The sequence below is a fragment of the Syngnathus floridae genome, chromosome 15, assembly GCF_059516105.1.
Source record: "Syngnathus floridae isolate MCC-2025c chromosome 15, RoL_Sflo_1.0, whole genome shotgun sequence".
NCBI classification, from domain to species: domain Eukaryota; kingdom Metazoa; phylum Chordata; class Actinopteri; order Syngnathiformes; family Syngnathidae; genus Syngnathus; species Syngnathus floridae.
Genome location: NC_142427.1, coordinates 6,342,694 through 6,358,504, shown reverse-complemented (window position 1 = coordinate 6,358,504; position 15,811 = coordinate 6,342,694). Strand labels below are relative to the sequence as shown.

Genomic DNA, 15,811 nt, shown 5'->3' with positions numbered 1-15,811 from the left:
GCGATGTGCATTTTAGCTTTGTTTTTTTGCACTGTCACTGGAGTAACTGAAGAAGTGTACTTCCCTCAAGGAAGATCAATAAAAATAAAGAAAAAAAACACTGAGGAAAATACTTGACTCTAAGAATACTTCATGGAACAACAAAGAAAAAGGTACGTGCGATACTTTGACCTAAACGTAGGTGCTGTAGCTGGGTGTTACAATTGCTCAAAGATGCCACAAGATGGCAGCAAACTACTACTTCGGACGAAGGCAAACCCCATTATGCACTTAACTTAGGGCACGAAGATGGTGTCAAAACACTACTTTTGTCTAAATGACACTCCTCACCCTGCTTCAACTTAGTTCCCCAGCACCCCAAATGGCAGTCAGCACACATTTACTTAAATCCACTTCTTTAGAATACAACCACATTTATTAACAGCAATATTTTAAGTTAATACAAATATTGAAAACACTCATGTAAAAATACTCTTGAATTTTACAATGATTGTTTTCATTTCCTGAAGTTTGAGGTCCTGTCTGGAATGCTTCTGGTCCATGCAGAGGACTAAGAAATAAAAAAACACTGCTCAGTTCATAAGTCCAACACATGAGAGTTGTTGCGCTGCAAGCTGCACCATCTGTCAATGTCCTGTGTCCAAGTCCCTCATGTACTCCTGCAGGGCCTGAAGCCTGGCATCTATCTCCGACAGCTCTGCGCCTGTGTCGATGGAGCTCTCTGTTGAGTGGTGCGTGACACAATAAATACGCACACATGAATAGGGTCACACTCATAAATATTGTACAGCATATATTAAACTAGCGAATGCAAATTTGGGAGAAATTGCATGTGGATACCGAACAAGCTGAATAAGTAGGTTCTGATATTTGTGAAGCTGAATTTGAATCAAGACTGCCGTGCTCTCTTTGCAGGTTTCATGCTAACATACATTACCTCTGTCCTTCATCCTGTATGTTGGAGTGCTGCTTAAGGGCTTGCCGGCTATCAGGTTCCCTCTGGACTGTAAACCGTGACAAACACGTTACATATTCAAGAGGTGACCAATGACCATAAAGAGACACAAACGTCACCTCACTCACCGTACTGGGGCCATTGAATGTCTGTTTTCTTCCTCTGTTGAGCGTAAGTACATTAGATGAGATCATGTGGTGTGGACAGTGCACACTTGGTTAACATGGAGGAAATTCACCTGAGGAGCGCTTTGGTCATCTCCTCCATATCCATTAAGGAGCTCTCAGAGGAGTTCCTGCTTCTTTGCCGCTCTATAGACAAACTCCTTCCTCGGCTCCCGGTGCGACTCAACTGAGGACAACCCTCTCTGGAGCGGGAACGGCCTCGTTCAGGTATCAGTGATGGTGACATTAAGTCCCGCCGCACCTTTAACTGTCTGACAAGCACGAGACACAGTCATGGCAAATAATTGTTTTTAGAAAATTGCTATTATTTGCAGATTTGGGAGAGAAACTTACTTTTTGAGTTCAGATTCTCTTAGTCGGCGCTGTTTGTCCTGGATGTAAGCAGTTGGGTCAAAACGAGGCGCTCGAGACCCTGAAAGTAAGTCAGTCAATTAACCGACAGGACCATGTTTTCATTGACGAAAAAATGACACTTTCACCACTTTGTTACAGAGGTCAAAGTTCACACCAGTGGGAGAAGGTGAGGGCCTCCGTACGACAGAACGCGTCCCTGTCGAGTCTGCTCGTCTCCCTCTTTCCGTTGACCTTTGCACTCTGTCGACTCTCCGTTCTCTGGATCCCGAGCGACCCCTGACAGGGTTGTGCGAACGATAGATCTCCCCACATGCGGAAGTGGGCGTCCCTCTGCTACAGATAGAAGGTGAGTGAGGAAGATTCATACATGTGAAAGAACCAGTGGCGGCCCAACCCGACTTATCAATATGACCATTATTTCAAAGTCACACCTTCTGCGTAGCAGAGCCAGTTCATTAGTCAGACTCTTGACATGAAGGCGGAGCGTGCACTCCGAGGCCCTCAGTTCATCCAGCTTGAAGGGCGGGAGGGAAAGCGTTAAAAGCGTGACAGTGTTAACAACAAACTCAAGACAGAGTCCACAAGCGCGCCACCTGCTCCATCAGCAGTTGCTGCTCCTGGCATCGTTTGGTGGCCGAGCGCTGACTCTTGGCCCTCTCCTTGAGCAGCTGCTCCTCCAAGGTCCTCACCACGTCCCGACCCCTCCAGTCTTGAGGACCGCCGGGCGTAGGAACGCTTCCACTGAGCTGCAATCGCTCCAGGACTTTGGCGATGGCCTCTTTCTCCTCCTTCATCAGAGCTAGCCTTGGGAGATAAGATTAGCAGTGTGACGTCACCTCACACACATCATGTCTGGTCAATAGCCAGCAACTTCCCATGAGAAATCTCGCTGGAGAGTTCCATGGCTTACTGTCATTTCCATTTCTCAAATACAGTATTCACATGAATTCCCATTGAAAGTTTCCATTGGAAACTCAAAATGACAAAGAGCACTTACTCCGCTCGTAAGCGGTGGATTTCGAGCTCCGCAGACTTGCCAACTCCTTGAGAGGTGAGTGCGCTGAGCTCCGCCCTAAGACTCCTGATCTCTTTCTGCAAGGCGGCCGGGTCCGGCTTTCCGAAGTATGGCAGCGGTAAAGGGTAGTGTATCCTACGAAGAACCAAGTCAGCAGTGCGCACAATACAAAAGAAAAACAAAACCAAATCACCAAGGGCAACCAAACCTGTCAAACTCCACAGTGTAGATGAGAATAAGGTAACGTTTGGCGGTAAGAGCGGACGACTGCGGATGGCCCCGAGGGCGACCGACCACTCCGGCTTTCCTATTCCGCAGAAGCTCCAGGTCCGCATAGGTCAACAAGTCGAGTGTGACAGAATCACTCGTCTGCAGAAAAGCATTCAAAAACCAGGTACACATTAATAATCCCGTCTTGACATAAGCCAGTGTGGATGGGTTGCAGACATTTATTTTGATATCCATAACTTAAATGCATTGAAACATTCCTTCATTTACGTTCCCGCCTCCCTCTGACCTCCCTGCCTGGAGAGAGGGAACAAGATAGCATGGGAATGTTCCAATTTTTCGCTCCAGTGTCCGCTGCGGCTCATGCTGCCCGAAGCGTCTTTCTGTCCGTTTACATTCTTCTATTGACTCGCAAGCCACCTATGTTGAGCTTTGTTTGCCAACATACCTTTCTCACGGCAGATTCCAACATGCTACAAAAAATGGGGAACTGTTTGAAGTTGCCCGTTTTGCGTGTGAGGTCTTCGATGTCTGAAAAAAAACAGGAAGGATGCAACATGAGGAATGTGACTTAAACATATTCACGCCATCTTTGATTGATAACTGACAACTTACACGCCGGATCAAATTCTCCCTTCCACTGATCTGCCGTCTTTGAATCAGAAATTTCCACCAGCAGCACGCCCTTATCCACTTCCACCTTCACGGCAAATTCCACTCCTCGGAACACAATATTCTCAATCACCTCCGAGCCCTCCTCCATTTTTCAGTCTGTAACCAAGGGACAACCAATTTCAATCAATAGGTGCCTTGCAGTGAAAATAAGACTTAAATGTCTGTAACAGCAGAATCAGTGATACAATAAAGTCGGGGATTTATTTTTTTTCTTTTTGCTTTGGTGTGACTGATGAAATTGATCCTATTCACACAATGTAATAATTTGTACAACTAGACTTCACTCTACAGACTATATTTGTATTTATGAGTAAATTAAGTACAGCGCATTATCATTTCATCAAATTTTGTGACATATTTGTTCGTTAGTGTGCTGTGAGATTGGGGCAGCTGTAACATACATATAATATGTGTCTTGGCTAAAAAAACAGTTTCGAGTTGAGCAGCTGGAGGGCACGCGATGCTGCTTTAACCAAAACACTCCACTAGGGGACGCTAGTGAGTCAAAAACATGCGTCAAATTATTTGAATTTATATGAATGAAAAAAGTTGTTCAATCAAAACGTATTAAGGACAGTCTTTTAATTACACACAAATAAGAACAACAACATACTTTCTGTTTGTATTGGGTCTGTGCAAGCATGCAGTTCCCGCTTAGCATCATTTTCTACAGTGAAAGCAAAGGAAATCAGTGACACTGCTAATCTTTTCCCGTAGTTACCATGCACACAAATAGTAAACATGTCAATTTGCTCAATTTGCTTGCTTTACTAGTGCGATGCGAGACCGTGGTTCCATTTTTGGGATCGGTCGCTTGAACCGTAGGCGGGTCTCTTGAGATTGATTCAAATAGACCGCTTGACTATTTTGCCAGTGATATCTCCCGATCGTTAGCTTTAGCTAGCTAACACGCAGGTTCTGATAACAGCAACAACAATGCAAGCTGTCTGTGCAGCTTTGCAAAGTGTTGTGTGAAACATGTCACTTTATTTGCAAGAAGCATTGCACATCATTTACCTTTAGTTTCAGCGATGCGTCTTGAAGTCGCTAGTCGTCCGTAAACGGCTAATGTTGGGAAAACATCACGGTGTGTTGACTGGATGAAGATGCAATTAAATGGCATTGAACTCTGCTTTCTTGGTACTTTACTCCGGGTCAAAAAAAAAAAATTGGGAGCCACCTAAAGGAAGACCCGAGGCGCTTCAACTACCGGGAAACGTTTAATTCTTCTTCTTCTGTTTGATTCGCTGAAGTCGCACTCCTTTTTCCGCTTCGTTTTGCCATCCCCGGCTCGTTGCGTCCCTCTAGAGGTGAAGACTTGCCAGTGTCATCACCCGAGAAGACGCATACTTTCGATAAATCTTTTAAATCAATTTTGATCATGTTTTTATTTGCTTTAATGTGTAATGACACTTGCAAATGTATAGTAAACGTCAAAATATATACAGTACTGTTTAGTAAAAAAATATCAGCAAAATATGAGCCAATATAATTTTATGAAGTGAAAATAACATATTGCTGGTCCTGAGCAAAATTTCCAACAAAAACAACAATATAACACCAGTAATGAGGATAAGCACTAAATAATCAAAATAGATATTTTTTTTTGCTGAAGACTTGCAGCTGCTGGTCAAGGTCAGCACTTGCCTTTTGCATGTTGCTATGAAGGGCCGGTTTCCATAGAGATGTTGCTCAACCCTCAGGAGAAGTGTGGAGCAGTTGTAATGTGACGTTTGAGATGCAGTGAAGTACATTTGTGTGTTAAAGAATGATTGTTGCAGGATTTCCCTCTGAATCACAATCACTGGATCATGTCACCTGACTTTCCTCTAATCCCTGAAAAAAGACAAATTTAGTGATGCCTACACGCTAATATAATATCATTTATAATACTTTTGCCACTCTGATTTGATAACAAAATATCAGAAATACCTCCAGTTCAGTTCAGCAAAAAAACTGCAATTGACAAACGATGCACTTTTTTTAGCTGTAATTTTTGGGGGACTATAATTAATATGGCAGGATTATAATTCCGCATATTGCAATATTCTATGTGACAGGCATGAGTCTGCACCTGCCTCCAACAGCCACTCAGACATCAGAGGGCCAAGTGACGAAAGCTTTGCCCTTAGCTCCGCTTCGATGCAAGATTAAAGGGAGGGCCCAACTACAAACACCTCCCACACAGTCTCCAGCAACAACAAAAAGCCATCAGAGGTTCCCGAAGCAGAAGTGCACCCAGGCTGGATCTCATACAGACCAAAGTCTTGAGACACATTTTTCACCTGGTTCATTTACTAATCAGGGCTTTAGCGACCAAGATGCAATTTGGTGGGAATAGTTTGACAAAGGCCCCTATTCTGAACAAATCAACAAAATTTAAAAAACAGCGGCATTGTGGAGCCGACACTTTGTATATGGTGGACACAACCAAACAAGGTGGGCTCAGAGACAGATGGTGTGGGTGGGCAAAAAATGATGTCAGTGCGAGACGAATGAAGCATCATTGAGTCTGTGTTGCTTGCACACACTCACACACACACACACACAGACACACACACAAAAAAACTGAAGCGGCTTCCTCTTGGTCATCATTCAACAGATGCACAGCAGCCGCACTCGGGGAGACTCTGCTGTCAACCTGACCAGGTAGGACTCATTTTATCATTAGTAAAAAGGAATTTGAATTTTTTTGTGATTTGTTGTATTTTGCATAATGTGTATTTAAAAATAATATATTTATAAATGATTCTTATCGTAGATAATCCTAATTGATTCATAGACAACATTAAATGTATTGCAATTTGCTAATCATTTATATCATCATTTACTACATTCACCATTTTTTAGCATTTTTTGCGTTAAAGAAAATGACGTGCATTCCGTGTTTGTGTACATTTGTGTCGTTTTTTAGTTATTGTGGGGGTCATGGCTCAGAGGAAGACTGGAGCCTGCCTCCCCAAAGCACCCATCAACCAAGACAACGCTCGTTTCTTCCTTCTCGCTGCACTCATTTTTCTCTACCTCCTGTGCGGGGCCGCCATCTTCTCCGTCCTGGAGCACCCATTTGAGCTCCGTGCCCGCCGCCTGTGGCGCCAGCAGCTGGATAACTTCACCCGCCGATACAGCGTCCACCCGAGGGCCCTGCACACCTTGCTGCGACAGTACGAAGAGGCCAATGGAGCGGGGATACGAGTGGACGCATTAAGGCCTCGCTGGGACTTTTCTGGAGCGTTTTACTTTGTTGGTACAGTGGTCTCCACGATTGGTAAGCTTTGTGAGAAACTGTTTGCTGGGAACTTAATATGTACTTGTTTAGAGCAAATGTATTGACTCCTAACTCTACAGGTTCTCCTCATGGCTTACTTGCAACCTCTCCTTAATATTTTTTTTCCTAGGGTTTGGTATGACCACACCAGCGACTATAGCCGGAAAGATCTTCTTAATCTTTTACGGTCTGATCGGCTGCGCTGCCACCATCCTCTTTTTCAACCTCTTCTTGGAGAGGATCATCACCATGCTGGCCTACATCATGCGCTGGTGTCATGAACGTCGCCTTCGTTTCGGTGGAGTCGGCGACATGTCTAGCAGACAGGAGCCGTCCGGGGAGGAGGACAGCCTCGAAGGCTGGAAGCCTTCCGTTTATTATGTGATGCTGATTCTTGGACTGGCCTCAATAGTGATCGCATGCAGTGCCTCTACACTCTACTGTTCCATGGAGAACTGGAGCTATGTGGACTCTCTGTATTTCTGCTTTGTGGCCTTCAGTACCATCGGCTTCGGGGACCTGGTAAGCAGCCAGAGGCTGCACTATGAATCTCAGGAGGCCTACCGGCTCGGAAACTGCCTTTTCATCCTCATGGGAGTTTGTTGTATTTATTCACTCTTTAATGTCATTTCCATCATCATCAAACAGACTCTTAACTGGATCTTGGAAAAGTTGCTGTGTCCCGGGGACCGTCGGCTCTGCTCTTGTTCCGCAACCGGATGCTGGTGGCTCTGCTGCCACTGCCCGCATGACAGAAAGCACAATCGGAGGCATCGGCCGGGACCCTTTGGGCAAAAACGATCAAAGCGCAACACTGTCCAGCCGCTGCCGTCGCACTGTCCCGCAGGGAGGCAGCGTTACGCAGACGGCTCGGTGGAGACTGTGTATGACAGCGAGACGGACGGCGGCGCGGTAACGGACGGGGTGTACGTAGGCCGCCGGATGTCGGGAGAAATGATTTCTGTCAATGAGTTCATGGTTCCCAATAAGGTGTCTTTGGCAATTCTGCAGAAGCAACTGAGCGAAACTGCTCACCAGGGGCCGCGGCAGAGTTATGGCCACCAGAATGGATTTTCGGAAGGAGTAGGTGCTTTGGCCTTTATGAATAACCGTCTACAGGAAACCAGTGTGGATAGGTAGGACCATTTTGAAAAATAATCTAATTGCAATTTTTTTTTGTCTTTAATATAGTAATTAATATGGGATTATTTTTCAAGGTCCTCTTCTCGTGTATATTTTTTGAAAAACATAAGCAATAAATTATTCTATATTACAATAAACTACCAGATTTACTTTACATAGTTTTGTTTTTTTAGGTTATAGGCTTATGTTGAAATAAATCCAAATGAAACTAAATCTAATATGAAATAGAGTTTATTAATGGTGTTTGTTTAGAGTTGTTAACTAAACAACACTTTGACTTGCAGTCAGTCTTTTATTTGTATTTTTTTTAAATTTATTCGTATTTTCAAATTTGATTACCAATGGGTTGCACTGCATTGCTATACTCTTAATATGCCCAAGTGAGTAAGAATTCAGAGACTAGAAAGATTCTAAACAATGTTTTCAGATCTATGTATTCATTACAGATCGTCTTCATAGAGTCTAGACATGGTCACATTTTACTTTGAAGAGTAAAAACATGAAAGTAATTTAAAGCATTCAATACCACAGTCAAGATTGGTTTGATGTCCTGAAGTGATTGGCTCATACAAAAGCAATCAGATGAAAGCAGCCGTGAAGGACCACTTGATGTCGGACCGCTGATGATTTAAGAGGGCTGTTCTTGTCCTGTTGGCTCCTCCACTGATATGTTTGCGTGGAAGAAAGCAAAGAGGGAGCATAGACATATATTCATATATTCATAAATATATATTCATGAAAAAAAAATACATGCATTCATCACTTGGAACCTTTCAATCTATACCAGAGTTGATCACCAAAACTTTGCATGGTAATAAAAAATGCCAGTGGTCACACTTGTTCAAATAATCTTTATTTCGTTTGAAAAACATTTTATTGATAACATATAATATCTAGATAGACAAAGTTGCACACTGACAATGATAATAGAATGACCCAACCTGATTATTGACCATTCTGATCAATAAAAAGATGATAAGGCAGTACAAAGTTGTCCAACATGCTTGGGGGAGAAAATGCATTTCACATGCAAAATATCGAGGATGTTTTCCCACATGTTTCATTAAGAATCCTGTAAAAAAAAAGAAAAAAACGATACAGAAATAATAATAATAATCATAATAAATATTTCCCCCTATTTGTGTTATGCAATTTCTTCTTGAGTTAAACCATCTAACCAAAGTACAAACCTCAAAGTATTAAATGTGAAATGTATTTTTTTTCTCCCTTCACATGATTAGACTTGTTTATTTCCTTGACAACAATGCTGAACAAGGGAATTTTTGTGCTTTTCCAAAAGCTAATAAACTAGCATTATTAGCATTTCCTGTTGGAACAAATGGACCTTATGCTAAACTTAGGCTAAAGTAGGTACATTAATCAAATTGTGCATTTTCTCCTAAGCTTTTAAATTTAGTAACACTCCGACTATAAAATACTCACATTCTCACAGCCTTAATACACATTTGCTGATATTCAGTTTTTACAGGCTTTTATTTGTCTATGAGGCAGAACTTTGTTGCTGGGGCCATTGTCGCTGAGTAGATCTTACAAAATGTCATATATGTAATAATTGTACAAATATAGAATGTCTCAGGCTTTACTATACTCTACTTTTGCATTGTATTTGTTACGACAAAGTGCTGCTCGCTAAAATGATGTAAACAGACACTGTTCACTAACTCCCTTTTTGTCCATTTAGAAACATGAATAAAACAGTTGATATAGACATTAATTATAATTCGTTCATCGACACAATCCGGTCGGCCTCTTCAGGACGCTTCCGTTCCCTGGTTGAACAGAAAAACGTATGTCATACGCCTTTGTAAGAATGCCTACTGAAAATTATTAAAGATTTATTTTGATGAATTAGGATTTACAATAATTATAATTGATTTACACTTACATTTGGTACTGTAGGATTATGCATCTCTCTCTGTTGGTAGTAAGCAGAGATAATGCAGTTCCTTCTGTAACACAGACAAACCCACTTTGTCAGCTTTTCATTTGTCACTTTACATGAGCATTCTTGTTTATCTATTCTTTTAAAGTAATGCAAGTTGCAAGGCCGGAATGCCATCATAAACTAAGAACCGTCTGTAAGTGTCGCTCACACACACAAACTGGCTCTCACTTGCTCTGTATGCCTCCCCCTGGCGGTAATCCAGGTATTACGGTAGATGCGAGGATTGTAAGGACCGCCAGCAAATCAGGATCCTCTCCTCTGGCACACAGCTCATCATAAATCTCTGTTAAGTAGGAGACATAAAACGCAAAATCCTTCTCATGACTTTGACACCTTCAGTATTTATCTTCATTAGGGGTCATGGAAGACCTGCTGGAGCATGGATGACATCATTCTGTACCTGCTACTTTCGACTCCAGGAGATCCTCCAGCTCGGCCTCCTGGTGTAACGCTTCCGTGGACAATTGAGGAGCTCCAGGGAAGCACAGCAGAATGATGCTGATGTTGTCAAGACTGCCCTGTGGTGGAGAGTGACATCCATATTGGATAAGTGTTAAACTTTGACCCAAGCCACATCACCATTCAAAGCATCACAGGCCAGTGAAGTTTTATTATTATTATTTTGTTTTTTTACACGTAGCTGCTGCAGTGGAGCAGAATAATGTGCACGCAACGAAGAAGAAAATCTGACATTTTGAGGTTAGTGCATTTCCTCGCTGGAGTGTTATTATTGTTATGTAACGGTGACATGATAGATATGACAGTCAAGCAGATGGCATCTTTATTCCACTATGGTTATCGCTGACAAGCACACAAATTACAAAATGTTCAATTCATGTCATTGTTGTTGTTTTTTTAGTTTAGGTTCATTAAGATAGTCAGTCTAAGATGCTACAAACCAAATCGTACTAAAAGGGACAATTCAATAAAAATGAAGTAGAGTGGTTCTGACCTTATAGAGGCAAAGGTCAATGACCTGTGAGCAGACATCCCTCAGGTCGGTGCACACGAGCAGGCGGTTGTGTATGAAGGCGCAAAGCTCCTCATTGCTGATCGTGTCCCACACTCCATCGCAGGCAAGCACCAGGAACTCGTCGGCTGGTGAACGTTCCACCACGCACACCTCCGGCTCGGGCGAGACCATCTGCTCGTTGGGTGACCTGTTCTCCGCCCCCTTGTAGCTAAAGTCACCCAGGGCTCGGGAGACAGCCAATGAGCCATTGATACGTTGGAGGGACACAGATCCTCCGGCGTTTTCAATGCGCTCCTTCTCCAGAGGACTGTAAGGTTTGTGGTCCTCGGTGGAGAAGCAAACCTGACCCGAGCGACACAACACGGCCCTCGAGTCCCCGCAGTTGGCAAAGTAGATGTTGTAGGGTGAGATGAGGGCGGACACTACGGTGGTGCCGCCTCTCTCCCATCCTTCTCGACGGGCCACGGCGTGGAGATGCTTGTCTGTTTGCAAGAAGCCTTCAGTTAGAGCCCCTTTTACCCTGTCAGGGTCATCTTCGGGCCCAAGGCCACCTGTCAAACCAGACACAACTCATGAAATTGGAATTTATTTGAATCCTTCCTGAACATGTGCACCTCACCTGTAGCCAAGATGTGACCCAGAAGGTGCTGCGAGCAGTGCTGTGCCGCTGTGCTACCCGCATGTCCATCGAAGACGGCGAAGAAGCTCCAGTCGGCCAGCTCTCCCCCTAGCTGAGGCACGCAGTTGTGGTAGTCCTCCATGTTGGTTCTCCAGCCTTGCATGCTCCCCAGGGCATATGTGAGCCCCCAACGGGCGCATCCCTCCTCCGCCAGCTTGTCCAACACTGGCCGGTCCAAGTAGGGGCTGGGAATGACCTCCTCCTTCTCGCCTTCCCCGGTCTGCTCCCCTTCAGCCGCTCCTCCCCGGCCCCCCTTGAAGAAAGAGCTGACCCTCTTCTCTGTCTCTTTGACCAGCTGCCGCACAAACGCAGGCATCTCCACGCTCCCTTTCCTCGACGTCCTCATGCTTCAGATGTTGTGTTGACAGCTGATGGCGAGGCCTGCTGCTGCTCTTGCTGCGGCTGCGGCTTCTCCTCAGTGCATGGCGGCCTCATCTGATGGATGTTCTCACCTCTCTCGTTCATCTCCTCTCCTTTCTGGAGACGTCACTGAGTGCCGCTCTCTCCTCCACCCATCCTCCTCTGCTGCAATTTTACCCTTTCCTCTGCTTGTTTTCTTTCAAGGCCAGCCTCTTTGCCTTGTTATGTTATCGCTGCCTGCTCCGGGATTGGTCGGCTATTTCTGTGCACCAATCCCCAGCTTGCCTCTAGCTGTCACTATCATATTGGAGCGCAGCCTTTCTCAGCGTCTTCCTGTGGGCACTGTGGATCCTCCCACTTTGTGATAAACCCAACCTTTTGATCAGGTTGGATTAGAGGCTCACGGCATGGTGGATTATGGGGCGGCAGGCCATTTAGAGCACAGTGTGCTTGAGTGAGAGAGGAAAGGAAAAAATCAAAAAGGGAAAAAGGCGAGGTTTTCATGCGAACAGCATGGATGGCGTTTCCATCTAGTGATAGTGTGAAATGTGAGTGTGAATCTTGTCTGTCACTTACATCCCTGCGAAAAACTGGAGGACTTGATGGATCGTTACACAACTTTTTACTATCCTATGATGATCCCATAAATATGTAAATGTCTAATTCCTGTTATTGGATATTCTATTAAATGTATTTCATTCGTAGTATGAAATAATTCCAAGTGCTATATTCTGCACTGGAGATCATTTTAAGTGATGAGTTTAAAGGATGTGACGATGGGCTCTTCATTCAATTCAAATTTTTTTTTGCTCACAGCCACTAGTGGGCGTATTTTCACGGGACTGCTATGTAGTGATGTTCAGTCTTGCAACAAACATTTCCCAGTTATTTAACAGGGGATTGTAATTCCTAGTTCAAACCATATCAAGTTGCATGCATCCAGTTTTACTTGAAGCAGTTGGCATGCAGACAATCTTGACAGCGACAGTTTGTATTATAAACAAATTTGAGTTGCTTCAGATGAATGTTGTCTGCGACGGCCTTCAGTAGGCCACCAACTAGCTCGGGGGCACAGGAGTGTCTGAAAGCTGAGGGATGAGTACATGCTGATGTCTCAAGTTGCCAATTTGTGTGTGCGTGTGTATATCCAAAGTGGGGCCATCCAATACGAGATAAAATTAGGCCACAGCGTCCTTATATTGCTGACAAAGCGGGGGTAGCCAAAAAAAGCCTGCGGCGGTGGACAGCCAACAAGAAGGAAAGAGTGGAGAGTGAGCAGGACCTCCGCCGAAATGGCCAGCAAACGTAAGGAAACAAATGGTGACACACTTTGAAGTTAAGAGCGCTCACGCTGTCAGTCAGTCGGGCTGGCAGGTGCTCGAGGAAATGCGAGCTGATTTATTACGTCACTTTAGAATGCTCCGGTTGCATTTTATTGAGTGTGTGCTTTATTGAATGCGGTTCAAAATTTCCGAATGTTTACGTAGTGATAGACCTGGTCTACTGGAGGAGCACGAGCAGGACCGGTGTGGTGTTCACGGGCTTGGTGGTGTGTCTGGCTAGCCTGTTCCAGCTGAGCGCCATCACTCTACTCTCTCACATTTGTTTGGGTGTCATGTGCGTCACCTTCCCCCTGCGCCTCTACTACAAACTGCTGGAGCTGCTGCGCTGGAATCCCGGCCTGCACCCTTTTCAGTGAGTCACATTACTTTGATTGGCTGTCAAGTTAGTCAGTTAAAATATTTACATTTAAATGCTGGGCTGTATTTTTGTTTATCTTTTAAATCATGATGTTTGTAAATGTATTTCCAGGTCATATCTGGACTATGACAGCTCTTTGACAGACAAGGAGACGGTGATGCTGGTGGAGGAGGTGGTGCTGCTAATTGCATTCGCTGTCACAGAGATTAAACGTCTTCTTTTCATTGATAACGTGATTGACTCACTTAAGGTGAGAAAATACAAAAATATTACAAAACACACAAAACACTTAGCGCTTTATCAATTACAGTTTTGCCGTGTTTTTGTTTTTCCCAGTTTGTGTTGCTGCTGTATCTGCTAACTTATGTCGGTGTTCTCACCGCTGGGCTGACTCTGATCATAACTGGTGAGTTGAGAAAATATATAGTTTTTGAATCAATACCAACCAATAACATGAAAACATCTCAATTTGAAGAAAAAGAAAACAAAAATATTTTCAACAAGACCATGACCAGGTTGCTTAAGGCTTTCCGTGGAATCTTGATAGTCACATCTTACATATTTATTTTTGTGTGTTACAGCTGTCATTGTTCTCTTTTCCTTTCCTCTGCTCTACAAAAAACAACAGGTAAGATTTAGAACATATGTATCTTATTGGATATATACTCGTCTGTGTTGTAGAAATATTTTAAATAGATCCACCTAATATTATGCCAGGTGAGGATAAGGAAGATTGTCAGATTTTGCAAAGCTTTTGAGAAGAAAATCAATACTTGGTAAGTAATATTGTCGCAAAATTATTTGTCTATCCCTCCATACAACATACTAATATCATGTGTCTTGTGTCAGGTGCCTCTGGGTGCACGATACAGTCCAATCGGCTCGCGCACAAGCCGCCGCCTCCAAACCTGCCCCTACGCCATCCTCCAAACAGAAAGTGAAGGCAAAGTAACAAACACACGCCAGATGTTTAAATGTGTCAAAATGACAGTGGTGGTGTCGCATCCTCCATGAGTCCACCATGATTTTCTAATCGATGCTGACAGCTGAAATAAAGCTGCTATTCTTTAGGAGGACATGTGTGAGGAGAGAATTATATTCAACAAGATACTTTGTGTGGGCAAACTGCTTCACACATCCACTTCAGTCAGAGACAGCACACACATAAGATCACAGTTTTTTTTTGGTGGCGAAAAGTCTATTTTTATATTAGCACAAGCACTGTGTTCCTGTTGAGAGGCAAAATGAAGTTTTGTGGCTTTTTCAGAAATGATAACAGTAGTCATCATTTGAATCGAACTTTGATAAACCTCACCTCACCGACAAACTCAAATGTCTTAATGAGCTAATGAAAAAAAAGTATTGCGCTGTTATTCTTATAAGAGACAATGAAAAAAAATAGTCTCGCTCTCTCACGCTCTTTTTTTTTTTTTTACTGCTATAACAAAATTTCACTCTTCTGGGAATACTTTCTGCAAAATGTGTTTTATGGAGTCTTTGTCCATGCATGAAGGAGAACATTTGTGAGGTCACCGATGTTAACCCTGACATGCAATGTATTATGTTCTTCCACAGAGTATCAAAATGATGTGTCTCAACACTTACGCAAAGGTATCTGCCTGTTATTTCATAGCGCCTGTGAAATGTATTACAATTATAAACTTCACACACAGTACATTTCACATAAAAATGCCAAACCATCTCTGCTGCATCAGCCAAAATGTCAGGAATCTTTTTGTGTTGAGTACAGCACAGACCCTTTTTATACAAGTCATTTATGAAGTATCAACTTTGAAAACACGTACGTTACTCTTTTTATCTTTTATTCTTGGCTGTTGTCCTAATTACTGAAATAAAAAGCAACGAAAAGTATCAACTGGATTCCAACTTAAACTTCTGCTGTAGAATTACATCGGTAATAAAAAAAAATGCTGTCCTGTCGCATGATGATGAAAGGTGCATGACACAAATCAAAAAATGACTCGTGGATTCTGGCAGCATTTCTCATTTTGACCAGAAGAGGACGACAGTTCCCAATGTTCCGGGTTCCACGAGCAAGTCTTCTTCTTTAGTAGAGTTAGGGTTTCAAAGGAGGGTTTAAAGCTAGGGTTAGGGTTTCAAACATGGGTTTAAAGCTATGGCTAGGATTTCAAACTAGGTAGGGTTATGGTTTCCAAGTAGGGTAGACCTGCAAACGTCTCATGAATCAATCCATACTTCCAAAGACTGGTATAGTATATGGATATATTAAAGCAGCAATGCTGCCATTTTGGGTTCAGGTGATGACGTCTTTAAAAAAAAAAAAAGGG

The 15,811-nt window shown here is 43.3% G+C and overlaps 4 protein-coding genes across 7 annotated transcripts; 2 read left to right on the top strand and 2 right to left on the bottom strand.

Annotated features, from left to right (window-relative positions):
- Positions 1 to 393: 393 nt before the first annotated feature.
- ccdc61 (coiled-coil domain containing 61) lies at positions 394 to 4,658 on the bottom strand. 2 transcript variants are annotated; one of them, XM_088398114.1, is made up of 14 exons: positions 4,430 to 4,658; positions 3,353 to 3,508; positions 3,186 to 3,268; positions 2,718 to 2,878; positions 2,492 to 2,644; positions 2,088 to 2,298; positions 1,926 to 2,008; positions 1,649 to 1,827; positions 1,474 to 1,552; positions 1,194 to 1,391; positions 1,084 to 1,117; positions 938 to 1,004; positions 621 to 721; positions 394 to 550 (listed from the first exon to the last, which is right to left on the bottom strand). In XM_088398114.1, exons 2-13 carry the CDS (start codon positions 3,498 to 3,500, stop codon positions 627 to 629), a joined length of 1,491 nt encoding a protein of 496 aa, XP_088254240.1. In that variant the 5' UTR covers positions 3,501 to 3,508; positions 4,430 to 4,658; the 3' UTR covers positions 394 to 550; positions 621 to 626. The 2 variants fall into 2 exon arrangements, with proteins under 2 accessions (XP_088254240.1, XP_088254239.1); XM_088398113.1 differs by having other exon boundaries at positions 394 to 721.
- Positions 1,248 to 13,100, top strand: kcnk12l (potassium channel, subfamily K, member 12 like). Of its 3 annotated transcripts, XR_015862989.1 has the most exons (8): positions 1,248 to 1,558; positions 1,633 to 1,840; positions 6,015 to 6,061; positions 6,327 to 6,680; positions 6,811 to 7,816; positions 10,145 to 10,335; positions 10,426 to 10,488; positions 12,955 to 13,100. XR_015862989.1 is itself a non-coding variant. In XM_088398117.1 (6 exons), exons 4-6 carry the CDS (start codon positions 6,341 to 6,343, stop codon positions 7,699 to 7,701), a joined length of 1,146 nt encoding a protein of 381 aa, XP_088254243.1. In that variant the 5' UTR covers positions 1,248 to 1,558; positions 1,633 to 1,840; positions 6,015 to 6,061; positions 6,327 to 6,340; the 3' UTR covers positions 7,702 to 7,833. The 3 variants fall into 3 exon arrangements, 2 of the variants coding, with proteins under 2 accessions (XP_088254243.1, XP_088254242.1); XM_088398117.1 differs by lacking the exons at positions 10,145 to 10,335; positions 10,426 to 10,488; positions 12,955 to 13,100 and having other exon boundaries at positions 6,811 to 7,606; positions 7,692 to 7,833; XM_088398116.1 differs by lacking the exons at positions 10,145 to 10,335; positions 10,426 to 10,488; positions 12,955 to 13,100 and having other exon boundaries at positions 6,811 to 9,677.
- ppm1nb (protein phosphatase, Mg2+/Mn2+ dependent, 1Nb (putative)) lies at positions 8,655 to 12,030 on the bottom strand. Its single transcript, XM_088398118.1, has 6 exons — positions 11,382 to 12,030; positions 10,742 to 11,313; positions 10,190 to 10,307; positions 9,958 to 10,072; positions 9,730 to 9,793; positions 8,655 to 9,613 (listed from the first exon to the last, which is right to left on the bottom strand). The coding sequence occupies exons 1-6, from the start codon at positions 11,785 to 11,787 to the stop codon at positions 9,596 to 9,598; spliced, it is 1,293 nt and encodes a 430-aa protein (XP_088254244.1). The 5' UTR covers positions 11,788 to 12,030; the 3' UTR covers positions 8,655 to 9,595.
- On the top strand, positions 12,409 to 15,374 carry rtn2b (reticulon 2b). Its single transcript, XM_088398119.1, has 7 exons — positions 12,409 to 13,106; positions 13,289 to 13,496; positions 13,614 to 13,752; positions 13,839 to 13,908; positions 14,084 to 14,130; positions 14,220 to 14,278; positions 14,352 to 15,374. The coding sequence occupies exons 1-7, from the start codon at positions 13,094 to 13,096 to the stop codon at positions 14,452 to 14,454; spliced, it is 639 nt and encodes a 212-aa protein (XP_088254245.1). The 5' UTR covers positions 12,409 to 13,093; the 3' UTR covers positions 14,455 to 15,374.
- The last annotated feature ends 437 nt before the right edge of the window (positions 15,375 to 15,811 follow it).

Excerpts from the sequence above, each read along its gene's own strand:
- ccdc61 (XM_088398113.1), bottom strand. The coding sequence starts at position 3,500 with ATGGAGGAGGGCTCGGAGGTGATTGAGAATATTGTGTTCCGAGGAGTG. Across the intron at positions 3,269-3,352 it reads GGGAGAATTTGATCCGGCGT|ACATCGAAGACCTCACACGC; the intron begins GTAAGTTGTCAG and ends GTTTTTTTTCAG. Across the intron at positions 1,553-1,648 it reads GCCCTCACCTTCTCCCACTG|GGTCTCGAGCGCCTCGTTTT; the intron begins GTGTGAACTTTG and ends ACTTACTTTCAG.
- kcnk12l (XM_088398116.1), top strand. The coding sequence starts at position 6,341 with ATGGCTCAGAGGAAGACTGGAGCCTGCCTCCCCAAAGCACCCATCAAC. Across the intron at positions 6,681-6,810 it reads TACAGTGGTCTCCACGATTG|GGTTTGGTATGACCACACCA; the intron begins GTAAGCTTTGTG and ends TTTTTTTCCTAG.
- ppm1nb (XM_088398118.1), bottom strand. The coding sequence starts at position 11,787 with ATGAGGACGTCGAGGAAAGGGAGCGTGGAGATGCCTGCGTTTGTGCGG. Across the intron at positions 11,314-11,381 it reads GGGTCACATCTTGGCTACAG|GTGGCCTTGGGCCCGAAGAT; the intron begins GTGAGGTGCACA and ends CTGGTTTGACAG. Across the intron at positions 10,073-10,189 it reads CCTGGAGTCGAAAGTAGCAG|AGATTTATGATGAGCTGTGT; the intron begins GTACAGAATGAT and ends CCTACTTAACAG.
- rtn2b (XM_088398119.1), top strand. Across the intron at positions 13,909-14,083 it reads GCTGACTCTGATCATAACTG|CTGTCATTGTTCTCTTTTCC; the intron begins GTGAGTTGAGAA and ends TGTGTGTTACAG. Across the intron at positions 14,279-14,351 it reads GAGAAGAAAATCAATACTTG|GTGCCTCTGGGTGCACGATA; the intron begins GTAAGTAATATT and ends GTCTTGTGTCAG.